Source organism: Oncorhynchus mykiss, chromosome 23 (assembly GCF_013265735.2).
Source record: "Oncorhynchus mykiss isolate Arlee chromosome 23, USDA_OmykA_1.1, whole genome shotgun sequence".
NCBI classification, from domain to species: Eukaryota; Metazoa; Chordata; class Actinopteri; order Salmoniformes; family Salmonidae; genus Oncorhynchus; species Oncorhynchus mykiss.
Window position 1 is genome coordinate 35172130 of NC_048587.1, and position 15852 is coordinate 35187981.

Genomic DNA, 15852 nt, shown 5'->3' on the forward strand with positions numbered 1-15852 from the left:
ACGGTCACCGCAACAGCCCTAGGAAGGTGCGCATGAGACAGGGTCGGACACAGGATGTGACCTGTTAGACTTACACCTGCCTCTGGATGACCGTGGAAGATCTTCCACCCAGAGTTGTCAATAGGCTAACTAAAATGTTTTGTTTTGTTGTTTTAAGAGCATCTTTGAGATTATTTTTGTAATGAAAAGCGCTATACAAATGAAATATATTGTTACTATTGAAGGCTTCAATACTGAAACTTGTTTTTATTCAGAATCAGCCGAACCCTATTGACCAGGACAGTTGGCTAGACAGCCAGCCATTCTGACATGCAACATAAAGAGACACTATAATCCAATGCAGTAAACGCCAATTAGCTCTCTTCCTCCTTCTCTCAAAGTGATTCACTATGTTAAAGCAAAACCAGAACACCAAGACAAGAGGGATCATTTCCTATTCCTACTAACCCTGGAGACAAGGGAGTGAGTTTTCCATGCTTGTAACTCACTTCTCCGAAATGACTTGGGTGTGCTAAACACACACACACACACACACACACAAATGAAACCATTTATTTTCTTCTTACCACTGTCTGTGTCTCTTCAGCTGAATGCCCCGCTGCAGGGGAACTTTAGCTAGCTGCTTTTGTTGTTGCTTTTGCTGTTCATTCATAACGTCACTCTTCCCCTAGGCTCATGTTTACTATGATAATTAAACTTTTTCTCCCCCTCCTTCTGTCCCATAGTGTGTGTTTATTTTGTCTGCACAATGAATAGAATTATATGTCTCTCTCTCTCTCTCTCCATAGTGATTGTGATAGTCCTCCTGCGTTATGCCCATGTGATAGAGAAGCATCAGAACTGTGTATTGAACACAGCGGGCCTTTCCACTGGCTGGATCTGTGCTGCAGGACTCATCATGGTCGGCAACTTCCAGGTACGTTCAGTTCCTTCAAAAATAATTCACACTCCTTGCCTTTTTCCACATTTACCACATAATGTCAAAGTGGAATTATATTTTTTATTAAAAAATATATATATTTAAAATTGAAAGCTGAAATGTCTTGAGTCAATAAGTAGTCAACCCTTTGCTATGGCAAGCCTAAATAAGTTCAGGAGTGAAAATGTGCTTAACAAGTCACATAAAAAGTTGTGTTGACTCACTCTGTGTGCAATAATAGCGTTTAACATGAATGACTACCTCATCTCTGTACCCCACACATACCTGTAAGGTCCCTCAGTTGAGCAGTGAATTTCAAACACAGATTCAACCACAAAGACCAGGAAGGTTTTCCAATGCCTCACAAAGAAGGGCACCTATTGGTAAGTAGGTTTAAAAAAAGCAGACATTGAATATCCCTTTGAGCATGTCGAAGTTATTAATTACACTTTGGATGGTGTATCAATACACCCAGTCAATACAGGCGTCCTTCAACTCAGTTGCCGGAGAGGAAGGAAACCGCTCAGGGATTTCAACATGAGGCCAATGGTGACTTTAAAACAGTTAGAGTTTAATGGATGTGATAGGAGAAAACTGAGGATGGATCGACAACATTGTATTTAGTCCACAATACTAACCTAAATGACAGTGAATAGAAGGAAGCCTTGTACAGAATACAAATATTCAAAAACATGCATCCTGTTTTCAAAAATGCTCTAAAGTAAAACTGCAAAAAATGTGGCAAAGGAATTACCTTTATGTCCTGGATGTATCATGTTATCAGTATGCTTGTCATCGGCAAGGACTAGGGAGTTTTTTTTTTATATATATATAAAAAGAAATGGAATAGAGTTAAGCACAGGCAAATTCCTAGAGGAAAACCTGGTTCAGTCTGCTTTCCAAAAGACACTGGGAGATGAATTCAGCTTTCAGCAGGACAATAACCTAAAACAAAAGGCCAAATATACACTTGAGCTGCTTACCAAGATGACATGGAATGTTCCTGAGTGGCCTAGTTACAGCTTTGACTTACATCAGATTGAAAATGTATGGCAAGATTTGAAAGAGCTTGAAGAGACTTACCCAGAAAGACTCACAGCTATAATCGCTGACAAAGGGGATTCTAACTTATTGACTTAGTGGTGTCAATACTTATGTAAATCAGTTATTTCTGTATCTCATTTACAATAAATGTGCAAAAATGTCTAAAAACATGTTTTCACTTTGTCATTATGGGGTACTGTGTGTAGATGGGTAACGCAAAATCGATTTATTCAATTTTGAATTCAGGCTGTAACACAACAACATGTGGAATAAGTTAAGCGGTATGAATACTTTCTGAAGGCAAGAGAACACGGTTCGACAACCGTGATTCACAAACATTTTTTCCAACAGTTTTACACCAGGTACATACGTTCAGCAACGCAACATTGTTTCACAACTGTACATGGTTGTATTAAGTATGGTTGTATTAAGTATTAAGTATTAAGTTATGTTACAGCCTTATTCTAAAATGGATTAAGTTGTTTTTACCCCTCATCAATCTACAAACAATACCCCATAATGACAAAGCAAAAACAATTTTTTTAAATGTCAGAGTTACTTACATATTCAGAAGATTTACTCAGTACTTTTTTGAAGCACCTTTGGCAGTGATTACAGCCTCGAGTCTTCTTGGGTATGACACTACAAGCTTGGCACACCTGTATTTGGGGAGTTTCTCCCATTCTTCTCTGCAGATCCTCTCAAGCTCTGTCAGGATGGAGGGGGAGCGTCGTTGCACAGCTATTTACAGGTCTCTCTAGAGACGTTAGATCGGGTTCAAGTCCGGGCTCTGGCTGGGCCACTCAAGGACATTCAAAGACTTGTCCCGATGCCACTCCTGCAATGTCTTGGCTGTGTTCTTGTGGTCGTTGTCCTGTTGGAAGGTGAACCTTCACTGCAATCTGAGGTCCTGAGTGCTATGGAGTAGGTTTTTAGGAAGGATCTCTCTGTACTTTGCTCTGTTCATCTTTCCCTCAAACCTGACTAGTCTCCCAGTCCCTTCTGCTGAAAAACATCTCGACAGCATTATGTTGCCACCACCAAACTTCACAGGAGGGATGATGCCAGGTTTCCTCCAGACGTAACACTTGGCATTCAGGCCAAATAGTTCAATCTTGGTTTCATCTGACCAGATAATCTTGTTCCTCATGGTCTGAGAGTATTTAGGTGCCTTTTGGCAAACACCAAGCGGGGAGTGGCTTCCTTCCGGCCACTCTACCATAAAGGCCTGACTGGAGGAGTGCTGCAGAGAAGGTTGTCCTTCTGGAAATGTCTCCCATCTTCACAGAGGAACTCTGGAGCTCTGTCAGAGTGACCATCAGGTTCTTGGTCACCTCCCTGACTAAGGCCCTTCTCCCCCGATTGCTCAGTTTGGCCGGGTGGCCAGCTCTAGGAAGAGTCTTGGTGATTCCAAACTTCTTCCATTTAAGAATGATGGAGGCAACTGTGTTCTTGGGGACCCTTCAATGGTACCCTTCCCCGTATCTGTAACTTGACACAATCATGTCTCGGAGCTCTACAGACAATTCCTTTGACCTCATGTCTTGGTTTTTGCTTTGACATGTACTGTCAACTGTGCGACCTTATATAGACAGGTGTTTGCCTTTACAAATCATGTCCAATCAATTCAAATCAAATCAAATTTTATTTGTCACATACACATGGTTAGCAGATGTTAATGCGAGTGTAGCGAAATGCTTGTGCTTCTAGTTCTGACAATGCAGTAATAACAAGTAATCTAACTAACAATTCCAAAACTACTGTCTTGTACACAGTGTAAGGGGATAAAGAATATGTACATAAGGATATATGAATGAGTGATGGTACAGAGCAGCATAGGCAAGATACAGTATGGTATCGTGTACAGTATGTACAAATGAGATGAGTATGTAAACAAAGTGGCATAGTTTAAAGTGGCTAGTGATACATGTATTACATAAGGATACAGTCGATGATATAGAGTACAGTATATACGTATGCATATGAGATGAATAATGTAGGGTAAGTAACATTATATAAGGTAGCATTGTTTAAAGTGGCTAGTGATATATTTACATCATTTCCCATCAATTCCCATTATTAAAGTGGCTGGAGTTGAGTCAGTGTCAGTGTGTTGGCAGCAGCCACTCAGTGTTAGTGGTGGCTGTTTAACAGTCTGATGGCCTTGAGATAGAAGCTGTTTTTCAGTCTCTCGGTCCCAGCTTTGATGCACCTGTACTGACCTCGCCTTCTGGATGATAGCGGGGTGAACAGGCAGTGGCTCGGGTGGTTGATGTCCTTGATGATCTTTATGGCCTTCCTGTGACATCGGGTGGTGTAGGTGTCCTGGAGGGCAGGTAGTTTGCCCCCGGTGATGCGTTGTGCAGACCTCACTACCCTCTGGAGAGCCTTACGGTTGAGGGCGGTGCAGTTGCCATACCAGGCGGTGATACAGCCCGCCAGGATGCTCTCGATTGTGCATCTGTAGAAGTTTGTGAGTGCTTTTGGTGACAAGCCAAATTTCTTCAGCCTCCTGAGGTTGAAGAGGCGCTGCTGCGCCTTCTTCACGATGCTGTCTGTGTGAGTGGACCAATTCAGTTTGTCTGTGATGTGTATGCCGAGGAACTTAACTTGCTACCCTCTCCACTACTGTTCCATCGATGTGGATAGGGGGGTGTTCCCTCTGCTGTTTCCTGAAGTCCACAATCATCTCCTTAGTTTTGTTGACGTTGAGTGTGAGGTTACTTTCCTGACACCACACTCCGAGGGCCCTCACCTCCTCCCTGTAGGCCGTCTCGTCGTTGTTGGTAATCAAGCCTACCACTGTTGTGTCGTCCGCAAACTTGATGATTGAGTTGGAGGCGTGCGTGGCCACGCAGTCGTGGGTGAACAGGGAGTACAGGAGAGGGCTCAGAACGCACCCTTGTGGGGCCCCAGTGTTGAGGATCAGCGGGGAGGAGATGTTGTTGCCTACCCTCACCACCTGGGGGCGGCCCGTCAGGAAGTCCAGTACCCAGTTGCACAGGGCGGGGTCGAGACCCAGGGTCTCGAGCTTGATGACGAGCTTGGAGGGTACTATGGTGTTGAATGCCAAGCTGTAGTCGATGAACAGCATTCTCACATAGGTATTCCTCTTGTCCAGATGGGTTAGGGCAGTGTGCAGTGTGGTTGAGATTGCATCGTCTGTGGACCTATTTGGGCGGTAAGCAAATTGGAGTGGGTCTAGGTTGTCAGGTAGGGTGGAGGTGATATGGTCCTTGACTAGTCTCTCAAAGCACTTCATGATGACGGAAGTGAGTGCTACGGGGCGGTAGTCGTTTAGCTCAGTTACCTTAGCTTTCTTGGGAACAGGAACAATGGTGGCCCTCTTGAAGCATGTGGGAACAGCAGACTGGTATAGGGATTGATTGAATATGTCCGTAAACACACCGGCCAGCTGGTCTGCGCATGCTCTGAGGGCGCGGCTGGGGATGCCGTCTGGGCCTGCAGCCTTGCGAGGGTTAACACGTTTAAATGTCTTACTCACCTCGGCTGCAGTGAAGGAGAGACCGCATGTTTTCGTTGCAGGCCGTGTCAGAGGCACTGTATTGTCCTCAAAGCGGGCAAAACAGTTATTTAGTCTGCCTGGGAGCAAGACATCCTGGTCCGTGACTGGGCTGGATTTCTTCCTGTAGTCCGTGATTGACTGTAGACCCTGCCACATGCCTCTTGTGTCTGAGCCGTTGAATTGAGATTCTACTTTGTCTCTGTACTGGCGCTTAGCTTGTTTGATAGCCTTGCGGAGGGAATAGCTGCACTGTTTGTATTCGGTCACGTTACCAGACACCTTGCCCTGATTAAAAGCAGTGGTTTGCGCTTTCAGTTTCACACGAATGCTGCCATCAATCCACGGTTTCTGGTTAGGGAATGTTTTAATCGTTGCTATGGGAACAACATCTTCAACGCACGTTCTAATGAACTCGCACACCGAATCAGCGTATTCGTCAATGTTGTTATCTGACGCAATACGAAACATCTCCCAGTCCACGTGATGGAAGCAGTCTTGGAGTGTGGAGTCAGCTTGGTCGGACCAGCGTTGGACAGACCTCAGCGTGGGAGCCTCTTGTTTTAGTTTCTGTCTGTAGGCAGGGATCAACAAAATGGAGTCGTGGTCAGCTTTTCCGAAAGGGGGGCGGGGCAGGGCCTTATATGCGTCGCGGAAGTTAGAGTAACAATGATCCAAGGTCTTTCCACCCCTGGTTGCGCAATCGATATGCTGATAAAATTTAGGGAGTCTTGTTTTCAGATTAGCCTTGTTAAAATCCCCAGCTACAATGAATGCAGCCTCCGGATAAATGGATTCCAGTTTGCAGAGAGTTAAATAAAGTTTGTTCAGAGCCATCGATGTGTCTGCTTGGGGGGGATATATACGGCTGTGATTATAATCAAAGAGAATTCTCTTGGTAGATAATGCGGTCTACATTTGATTGTGAGGAATTCTAAATCAGGTGAGCAGAAGGATTTGAGTTCCTGTATGTTTCTTTCATCACACCATGTCACGTTGGCCATGAGGCATACGCCCCCGCCCCTCTTCTTACCAGAAAGATGTTTGTTTCTGTCAGCGCGATGCGTGGAGAAACCCGTTGGCTGCACCGCTTCGGATAGAGTCTCTCCAGTGAGCCATGTTTCAGTGAAGCAAAGGACGTTACAGTCTCTGATGTCCCTCTGGAATGCTACCCTTGCTCGGATTTCATCAACCTTGTTGTCAAGAGACTGGACATTGGCAAGAAGAATGCTAGGGAGTGGTGCACGGTGTGCCCGTCTCCGGAGTCTGACCAGAAGACCGCCTCGTTTCCCTCTCTTTCGGAGTCGTTTTTTTGGGTCGCTGCATGGAATCCACTCCGTTGTCCTGTTTGTAAGGCAGAACACAGGATCCGCGTCTCGAAAAACATATTCTTGGTCGTACTGATGGTGAGTTGACGCTGATCTTATATTCAGTAGTTCTTCTCGACTGTATGTAATGAAACCTAAGATGACCTGGGGTACTAATGTAAGAAATAACACGTAAAAAAACAAAAAATGCATAGTTTCCTAGGAACGCGAAGCGAGGCGGCCATCTCTGCCGGCGCCGGAAGTCAATTGAATTTACCACAGGTAGACTCCAATCAAGTTGTAGAAACATCTCAAGGACGATCAATGGAAACAGGATGCGCCTGAGCTCTATTTCGAGTCTCATAGCAAAGTGTCTAATAAGTAATGTATTTCTGTTTTGTTTTTGTGTTTTTGCAAACATTTCTAAAAACCTGTTTTCACTTTATCATTATGGGGTATTGTGTGTAGATTGATGAGAAATTATTTTTACTTAATCAATTTAAAAATAAGGCTGTAACGTAACACAATGTGGAATAGTCAAGGGGTTTGAATACTTTCCGAATGCAATGTATTTCACAAACATTTTACAACGGTTTCACATAACACAATGGTTTCATTGCACCACATGAGAGGATCTAGGCTAGGTCATCCATAATAGAAATAGTTTGACAGTCGATTCACGCCTCCAAAGGTGGTCTCAAGTTGAGTTTAGTCCAGTTTTTCACATCTGTTGTGTAGGTCTCAATATGCATCAGGAGAAATATGTGGTGGAAACAACCTGGCTTTGCACCATTGTTCCCTCTAAGCTGCGCGCTTGCGCATCCACACACCTCCTCCAGGACTGCCTCGCTGATGCCAGGCCGCGCAGAGACGCAAGAGATTGAACTTCACTGAGTTCGCCCCATTTGTTTGCACTATATACACTACATGAGTATGTAAAAGTATGTAGATATCTGCTCGTCGACCATCTCATTACAAAATCATGGGCATTAATAGGGAGTTAGTCCCCCCTTTGCTGCTATAACATCCTCCACTCTTCTGGGAAAGCTTTCCACTAGATGTTGGAACATTGCTGCAGAGATTTGGTTCCATTCAGCATTAGTTAGGTTGGGCGATTAGGCCTGATGCCTGGCTCACAGTCGGCATTTCAATTAATTGCAAATCAAAAGGTATAGAAATCAAAAGGTATTTCCACAGGTATTACTGTTTTTTTTGGTAGGGCTACATTATGCTGAAATAGCCACAATAGCCTATTGGCTACTGTCTAAAACTGTAAGGGTACAGCCTCATTGTTCACTGTAAACGTGCGCCAGAAGTTGCACAAAATTCTCACAACGTTCAAATTTCCACTCACAAGACCTAACATTTGCTCAGTGCCCCCAAAAATTAGAGGGAACATTGCTTGGCACCATCTTGTATTTTCAGTAGTTCAGTGCCCTCGTCCGCTGCTCCCAATCTTTCACTCTCCTCTCCTCCCCTTCTCTACCTCACCTCCCTCTGACTGTTACATTCCAGATCTGCTTCATGTTGTAGTTATGGACCTCTCACATACCGGAACACACACACACACACACACACACACACAGTGGTATTTGGTTGTTCAGGACTGAGTTTCTGCAAGTTTAAAAATTTAGAACCTTGGCTCAGTGCCTGGACTTTAAGCTGTGTGCATATCTCTGTGTATTTTTTTACATTTCATTTAACCTTTATTTAACTAGGCAAGTCAGTAAAGAACAAATTCTTATTTACAATGCATGGTACTGGGGCATCCATTTTTGGTACTATAGGAGGGTTGCCATAGAGATTAGGATGGGGGTCTTAAAAACATTGTTGTTCAGTACATTAGGCCTTGGCGGCTGTCATAGCAACAGTTTTGCTATGTTGAGGGATTATCGGCAAAGGCCAATATCGGCCCGATACTCTATATCTGTATTCCCAGTTGTGACGTCCATAGGTTAAGGCCCAATAAACTCTGTTTTAAAGTCACCATTGACCTGATGGTGAAATCCCTGTTCAGTTTTCTTCCTCTCCTGCAACTGAGTTAGGAAGAAGACCTGTATCTTTGTCATAACTGGGTGCATCCAAAGTGTAATTAATAATTTCACCATGCTCAAAGAGTTATTTAATGTCTGCAATTTTTTATGATATATTTTTACCCATCTACAATAGGTGCTCTTCTTTGGGAGGCATTGGAAAACCTCCCTGGTCTTTGTGGGGTACAGAGATCAAGTAGTCATAAAAAAATTATGTTAAACACTATTATTGCACACAGAGTGAGTCCATGCAACTTATTTGTGTGACTTGTTAAACACATTTGAACTCCTGAACTTATTTAGGCGTGCCATAACAAATAGGTTGAATACTTATTGACTCAAGAAAATTCAGCTTTACATTTTTTATTCATTTGTAAACATTTCTAAAAACACAATTCCACTTTGACGTTATGGGGTATTGTGTGTAGGCCGGTGACACAAAATAAAAAATAAAAAATGTTTTCCTGATCGTAGGAAATGACTAATAATACTACTCTCGTAATCATCCATGATCACTAATCATGACATTACATTAGACACATTTGCATTGAGTAGATGGAGTGATGCTTACTATATATGCAAATGTTGTTGATCAGTAGGCTAATTTATTTTACCTTTTATTTAACTAGGCAAGTCAGTTAAGAACAAATTCTTATTTTCAATGATGGCCTAGGAATGAACAGTGGGTTAACTGCCTTGTTCAGGGGCAGAACGACAGATTTTTACCTTTCGGTTACTATTCCAACGCTCTAACCACTAGGCTAGCTGCTGCCCCAAATGGAAGGCATCTGTCATCTGTGGCACCAGACTCCACTGATCAGTCAAAACAAGCTCAATAATCAATGCACGCACACACTCCTGTTGATTTATGCATTCGCCTGTTATTGCCTGTATTGTGAGTAGGCCTATGCCATCTTAAACTGGGTAAATTATCAAGACATTTACCATTCAAATACAATTATTACCATTATGTTGTTATGTAGTTACATTGTTAAAAACAGTTATATTTGATTTGATTTTATAATGTATGCATTATAATGCATACATGGCTGTTTTTGGGAAATGTATTCATAAAAATGTTCTCATTTAATGATATTGAATATCTGCAAAAATATTGGCCATCGGTCTCTTAGACCCCTAAAAATCAATATCGGCATCGGCCTTAAAAAATACATATTGGTCGTTCTCTAGCTCCTGGTGCTCTGAGCTCCTGGTGTTCTGAGCTCCTGGTGTTCTGAGCTCCTGGTGTTCTGGACTCCTGGTGTTCTGGACTCCTGGTGTTCTGGACTCCTGGTGTTCTGAGCTCCTGGTGTTCTGATCTCCTGGTGTTCTGATCTCCTGGTGTTCTGGTGTTCTGGGCTCCTGGTGTTCTGGGCTCCCTGTGCTGTGGTGTGTTTTTGTAGAAGGAAGTGGTGTGTGTGTGTACAGGATGCCAGACAGGGACCCTGAATGGCAGACAGGGACTCTTTATAAAAAAAACTGGCGTGGGGAAGAGAGGAGCAAAGCTGCCACCTTCCCTGCTCCCCTGATTCACGTTAGCCTCTTTGTGGTGTGTGTGTTTGTGTGCCAAAACAAAAGTAAGAACATGGAGTTGCATCTGTGACTCCCTCCTTTTCTTTCTCCCTCTATCTTTCTATTTCTCCTTCCCTCTGGGGCCTCTCTGCCCTCAGCGCATTCGGTGGAAAACCGAGGGGGGAATTTTTTGCGGGAAGTGAGTCATCACGGCTCGTACCCTGTATGTGTGTCTGTGTGTCTAACATCCAGGAGCAGACTGTGTGCACATGTGTCACAGACACCATCTGTACCCAATCAGAGACCGTCTGTAACCTTCTGTACTCAGTTCAATTATATAAAACTTTCTTCATCAAACAAATGTGCTGGACATAAATACACGTTTAGATGCACATATAGACATACAATATTTAACATTCATATAGGCTACACACTAGTAGACAATTTTGAAGCAGTGAAAATATAATGGGCAGTTCTGTCAGATGGCACAGTAGCACAAACGGTACTAAGATGAAAGCCTCACAGGCAGTGGTTGAAAAAGTACCCAATTGTCAACAACAAAAGAAGTTAAGATACCTTAATAGAAAATGACTCCGGTACAAGTGAAAGTCACCCAGTAAAATACTACTTGAGTAAAAGTCTAAATCTATTCCATTTTATATATACTTACATTTTAAAAGTACATGTAATTGCTAAAATATACTTAAGTATCAAAAGTAAAAGTATAAATAATTTCAAATGAATTTTTAAGCAAACCAGACGGCACAATTTTACAAACGAAGCATTTGTGTTTATTGAGTCCACCAGGTCAGAGGCAGTAAGGATGACTAAGGATGTTCTCTTGTTAAGTGTGTGAATTTGACAATTTGTCTGTCCTGCTAAGCATTCAAAATGTAACGAGTACTTGTGGGTGTCAGGAAAAATGTATGGAATAAAAAGTACATTATTTTCTTTAGGAATGTAGTGGAATAAATGTTGTCAAAAATATACATAGTTAAGTTGCTTTTTGAGGTATCTGTACTTTACTTAACTAGTACTTTAAAGTATTTTTACTTAAGTACTTTACACCACTGCTCACAGAGAGAGGTAGCATCAGAAATAACACAGTTACCACGAAAACAACACATTAACTATCAGTACTAGGCTATAATGACACCATTAGGATATTATGTTGTGTTATGTAAGACAAGACAGGGTAGGGTATGGTAGGGGTCAATCACTCAGACCTTTTTAGACCGACAGGAGAGGACCTGAATAGATGGCCTCAGACACACACACACACACACACACAATGTTTGTTTTACTATCCTTGTGGGGCCAAACACTGCATTCCCATTCATATCCTAATTTCCTTTAACCCCTAACCCTCAACCTAACCTTAACTCCAAACCCCTAACCATAAACCCAACCCTAACTCCTAACCCTAAAACGAACCCCTAGCCCTCATTCTGACCCTATACCTAACCCCTAAGCCTAAAATAGACTTTTCCTTGTGGGGACCAGTGAAATGTCCCCACTTGATCGGAATTTTCCTTGTTTCACTTCTGGTGAGTAAAACCAAAACACACGCACGCACGCACGCACGCACACGAGGTGAGGATGTAAATAGTACACAACTGTGAGTGTTCCCTCTGTGGACTCTGGCCACAGGAAAGCAGGAGAGGGAAAGAGAGAAGAGACCTACACATTTCTTCTCTGAGAGCAGAGGAAAGGAAAGGGAAAGAGTGGAAAGATGAGGGGATGTGCACAGACAGGCAAGCAGAGGTGTGAAAGGCATGACTGGCAGTCAGTTTGATTGTCTCTCTCCTTCTCTCCCCTAGAGACAACTGAAGGTTCTCTGGACCTGTCTACACATGTTCCCACACAGCCACACCAAGCACATACACTCGTTGCTCACACACAGCCACACCAGACACACACACTCGTCGCTCACACACAGCCACACCAGACACACACACTCGTTGCTCACACACAGCCACACCAGACACACGCACTCGTCGCTCACACACAGCCACACCAGACACACACACTCGTCGCTCACACACAGACACACCAGACACACACACTCGTCGCTCTCACACAGCCACACCAGACACACACACTCGTCGCTCAAAACCACATAGACACACAGAATCTAGTATAGGCCCCCCGTTTTCTAACCCCATCCCATACTTCCTTTACACCTCCCTCCACTGACTTTCCTACCTCTTTCGTAACTTATTATTCACTCTTTCACAATTAACCCTCTCTTTTCTCTACGCTCTGCATCCTCCACTTTATCCACTATTCCGTCTTCTACATTGCCATTCCCTCTGAACTGCCTGTCCCTCTCACCCAATCTCTCCTCCATCTATCTACAGTCTGCAGCTGTTTCATTCAGTAAGGCCACATTAGCAACATAATAAATACAGGATATCTCCAGTAAACACTTCCAAGAGTTGTTGTTTTGCTTGTGTATGTTTGTGTGTATCAGTGCCCTAAACAAACTCTTCACCCTGCCTCCGACAGGTAGATTGATGACATCCTGGCTTTAGCTGCCTGCCAAAGTCCTCTAGTGGGAGAGAGCAAGAGAGGAGAGAAGGGAATGAGGGAGGGAGATGATTGGGAGAGGGGGCAAGGGGAGAGGGGGTGAGAGGGGAGGAAAAGGGGTGAGAGAGGAGAGGGTGGGAGAGGGGCGGAGGAGAGGAGGGGGGCGAGAGGGGGAGGAGAGGGGAGTAGAGTGGGGGCTAAAGGGGGGGAGAGTGGGAGTAGAGGAGAGGGGGGTGAGAGGAAAGGAGAAGGGGGAGGAGTGGGGTCGAGAGGGGGAGGAGAGGGGGGCTAGAGGGGAGGAGAGAGGGAGGAGAGGAGAGGGGGGGCTAGAGGGGAGGAGAGTGGGAGTAGAGGAGAGGGGGGGTAAGAGGAAAGGAGAAGGGTGAGAAGAGGACAGGGGGACGAGTGGGGGACGAGAGGAGAGGTGGAGGAGAGAGGGCCCTTTGTCTCCTGTCCCCCCAGACTTGCTCTCTCTCTGGGGCGGGTCCTAGGCGAACGAGTGTGCTAGCGTACTGCCTTAAGAGACCTTCTTTTGAAAAATAGTATTTTTGTTAATTATGAGACGCCTTAGCCAGTATACACTTCCTCAAATTAGTCATAATTAATCTAAGGTAACTCAAGAAATCTGTCAGAAATGTTTACATTTTTGCAGAGGAGATCTTAGCCGCGCAATTTTATATCTAACTAAGATTGTGTGCAGTATTTCTCAATGAAGAAATATACAGGAAAACGACTTGTCTCTCGTTGAATGACAAATACTTTTTTGAAGAAGCCCTACTGTTGACCAATCACCGACGAAGTGGCGTAGACTTTGGCTATCAACTTTGGCTCTTTTGGGGTGTGCCCGAAACAAAAACGTCTCAAAATGTCATCATAATATATGCACAAACTCTTCCGAACTGTTTCGGTTGGGAAGCATGCAGACACCTTTAGCTTCTCCGTAAACACTCCGTAAACACTCCGTAAACACTCCAGACCCCTCTTCTCCCTTCTTCCCCTAATCCTTTCTTCCTCAATTTTCTCCATACCTATCCCTCTGCATATACTAGACCCCTGTCCTCCCATCTCGATCTATTCTCTCCATTCCACTTCATTCCCTCTGTCAACACCCGCTGTAGTACATACAATGTGGTGAGTAGTTGACTCAAAGAGAGAGAAAGGCAATAGTTTAACAGTTTTGAACAAATTAATTTCCTTCAAAATTAAGGAGAAGCAAGAGAAGGGGAGAGAGAGAGAGAGAGAGCTATTTAGTTGTATACATTTTTTCACTTTCACTTAGCTAGCGAATATAGCTAGCTAGTTTAGCACACTCAAACAGAGAGGGATGCTATGTTAGCTAGCTGACTATGGCTATCCAACACTGGAATTCTTCCAAGTCAAGGTATGCTTTTGGTTTTAATAATTATTGCCACCGGGGCCCGCTGGTGTAACTGCTAAACTGCTTGCTGCTGACTGTACACTATACTACATGATTGTAGCGGGTTTACTAACGTGTTAGTTCTAGTAGCTATGTTGACTATGAGGTTAGCTAATATGGTGACAGCGATGTAGGCTGTGTGTAGCAGTTATGATATAAAGGTTTGGTTTGGAAAGTTAAAGTGCACTGAAGTCCACAAACGAAGGGAAAAAGTGAGGTGGAGAGCGCGTAGATGCGAGAAGTAATTATACAACAAAGGGATCATGCTGTTGTATGTGGCTGCTATGAAAGTGAAGCAAACGTAGCGGAATGGTGATAAACATACCTGAATTTGTCCGATAGAAACACGTTTGCAACTGTTTGGACTAATGATTACACCCTAGATCAGCTAGATGCAGGCAAGAATGTGCAAGGTGGTATTGAATGTGTCACTGTCTTTCACCTTGATTACTCAAATATCTCTCGACCTGTAAACCTGCGTTGTAAACTTTCATTCATAGGCTATGTTGTAGCAACCTCATGATGGGTATAGGGAAAGTTTGAGTATCATGTAGTAGCCTAAACCTATCGATGTTACATTGAGCTGGGTGAATGGACTATGAATGACAGTCATCCAATATGCTGTTAAAGAAATAAGGCTATGCTCATAAAATCAATTATTGTCCTCATCTTAAACGTCACAACTGTCACTGATAGACATACTACACACATTTCGCTAATTATCGTTCCCAGGCAGGGAACGAGAGGGAGACATGAGAGAACAGTGACTACGGGGCGGGCAGCATTAGCACATATGGCTAGCTAATGGTGTTTACATTAGAAAGACTCTCAGAAAGGCTGTACTTTCCTCTCCTCCGCTCAACTGGTGTTTGTGTGTGTGTGCTCATGTACTTTCCTCTCCTCCGCTCAACTGGTGTTTGTGTGTGTGTGCTCATGTACTTTCCTCTCCTCCGCTCAACTGGTGTTTGTGTGTGTGTGTGCTCTCATGTACTTTCCTTTCATCAGCTCTAGTGGAGTGTGACAGCTAAATGGGAAGGTGTCGGACCAGAAGCAATAGGATTTAACTAATGGACACTGCTGTTGGAGAGGAGAGGAGAGGAGAGTGCACTGCATGCTGTCTTTATCTGTAACACTGGTATCTGTGTTACAGTAACACACTAAATATTTAGCTGTCATCTCTGACCATTTGTCTTTAAGTTATACAGGGTTCATATGATCACAGACTTTTAAAATGGTGTTTTCCAGGCCTTGAATTTTTTTTGAAAATTATGAAATCCCCAAAGTTTTGGAAAAGTCATGGAAATGCATTTAATAATTTCAGTTATTGTAATTTATTTAGGCAAAGTTTAAAAATATTTTATGAGTCAATCAAGATATCAGACATGATCGGAATGACACTTTAGCGCGTCGGTGCACATCACCTGCAAGTGTGAGACGAGTGGGCCGTTGGTCAAGGATAGATGAGATACAGTCGACATTGCAGCAGCAGGTAGGCCTCTCCTATAAAATATGATTGAGAACAAACGAATAACTAGGTAGCCAATTCAAAACATATATTGTACCCTCTA

At 43.5% G+C, this 15852-nt stretch overlaps 1 protein-coding gene across 1 annotated transcript in view; it reads left to right on the forward strand.

Annotated features, from left to right (window-relative positions):
• The window catches only part of LOC110502650 (transmembrane protein 150A), a 79575-nt gene that overhangs the window by 56683 nt on the left and 7040 nt on the right, over positions 1-15852 (forward strand). The window contains exon 6 of the mRNA XM_036960328.1: positions 789-916. Coding sequence (XP_036816223.1) covers positions 789-916 — 128 coding nt within the window. The remainder of the gene's footprint in view (positions 1-788; positions 917-15852) is intronic.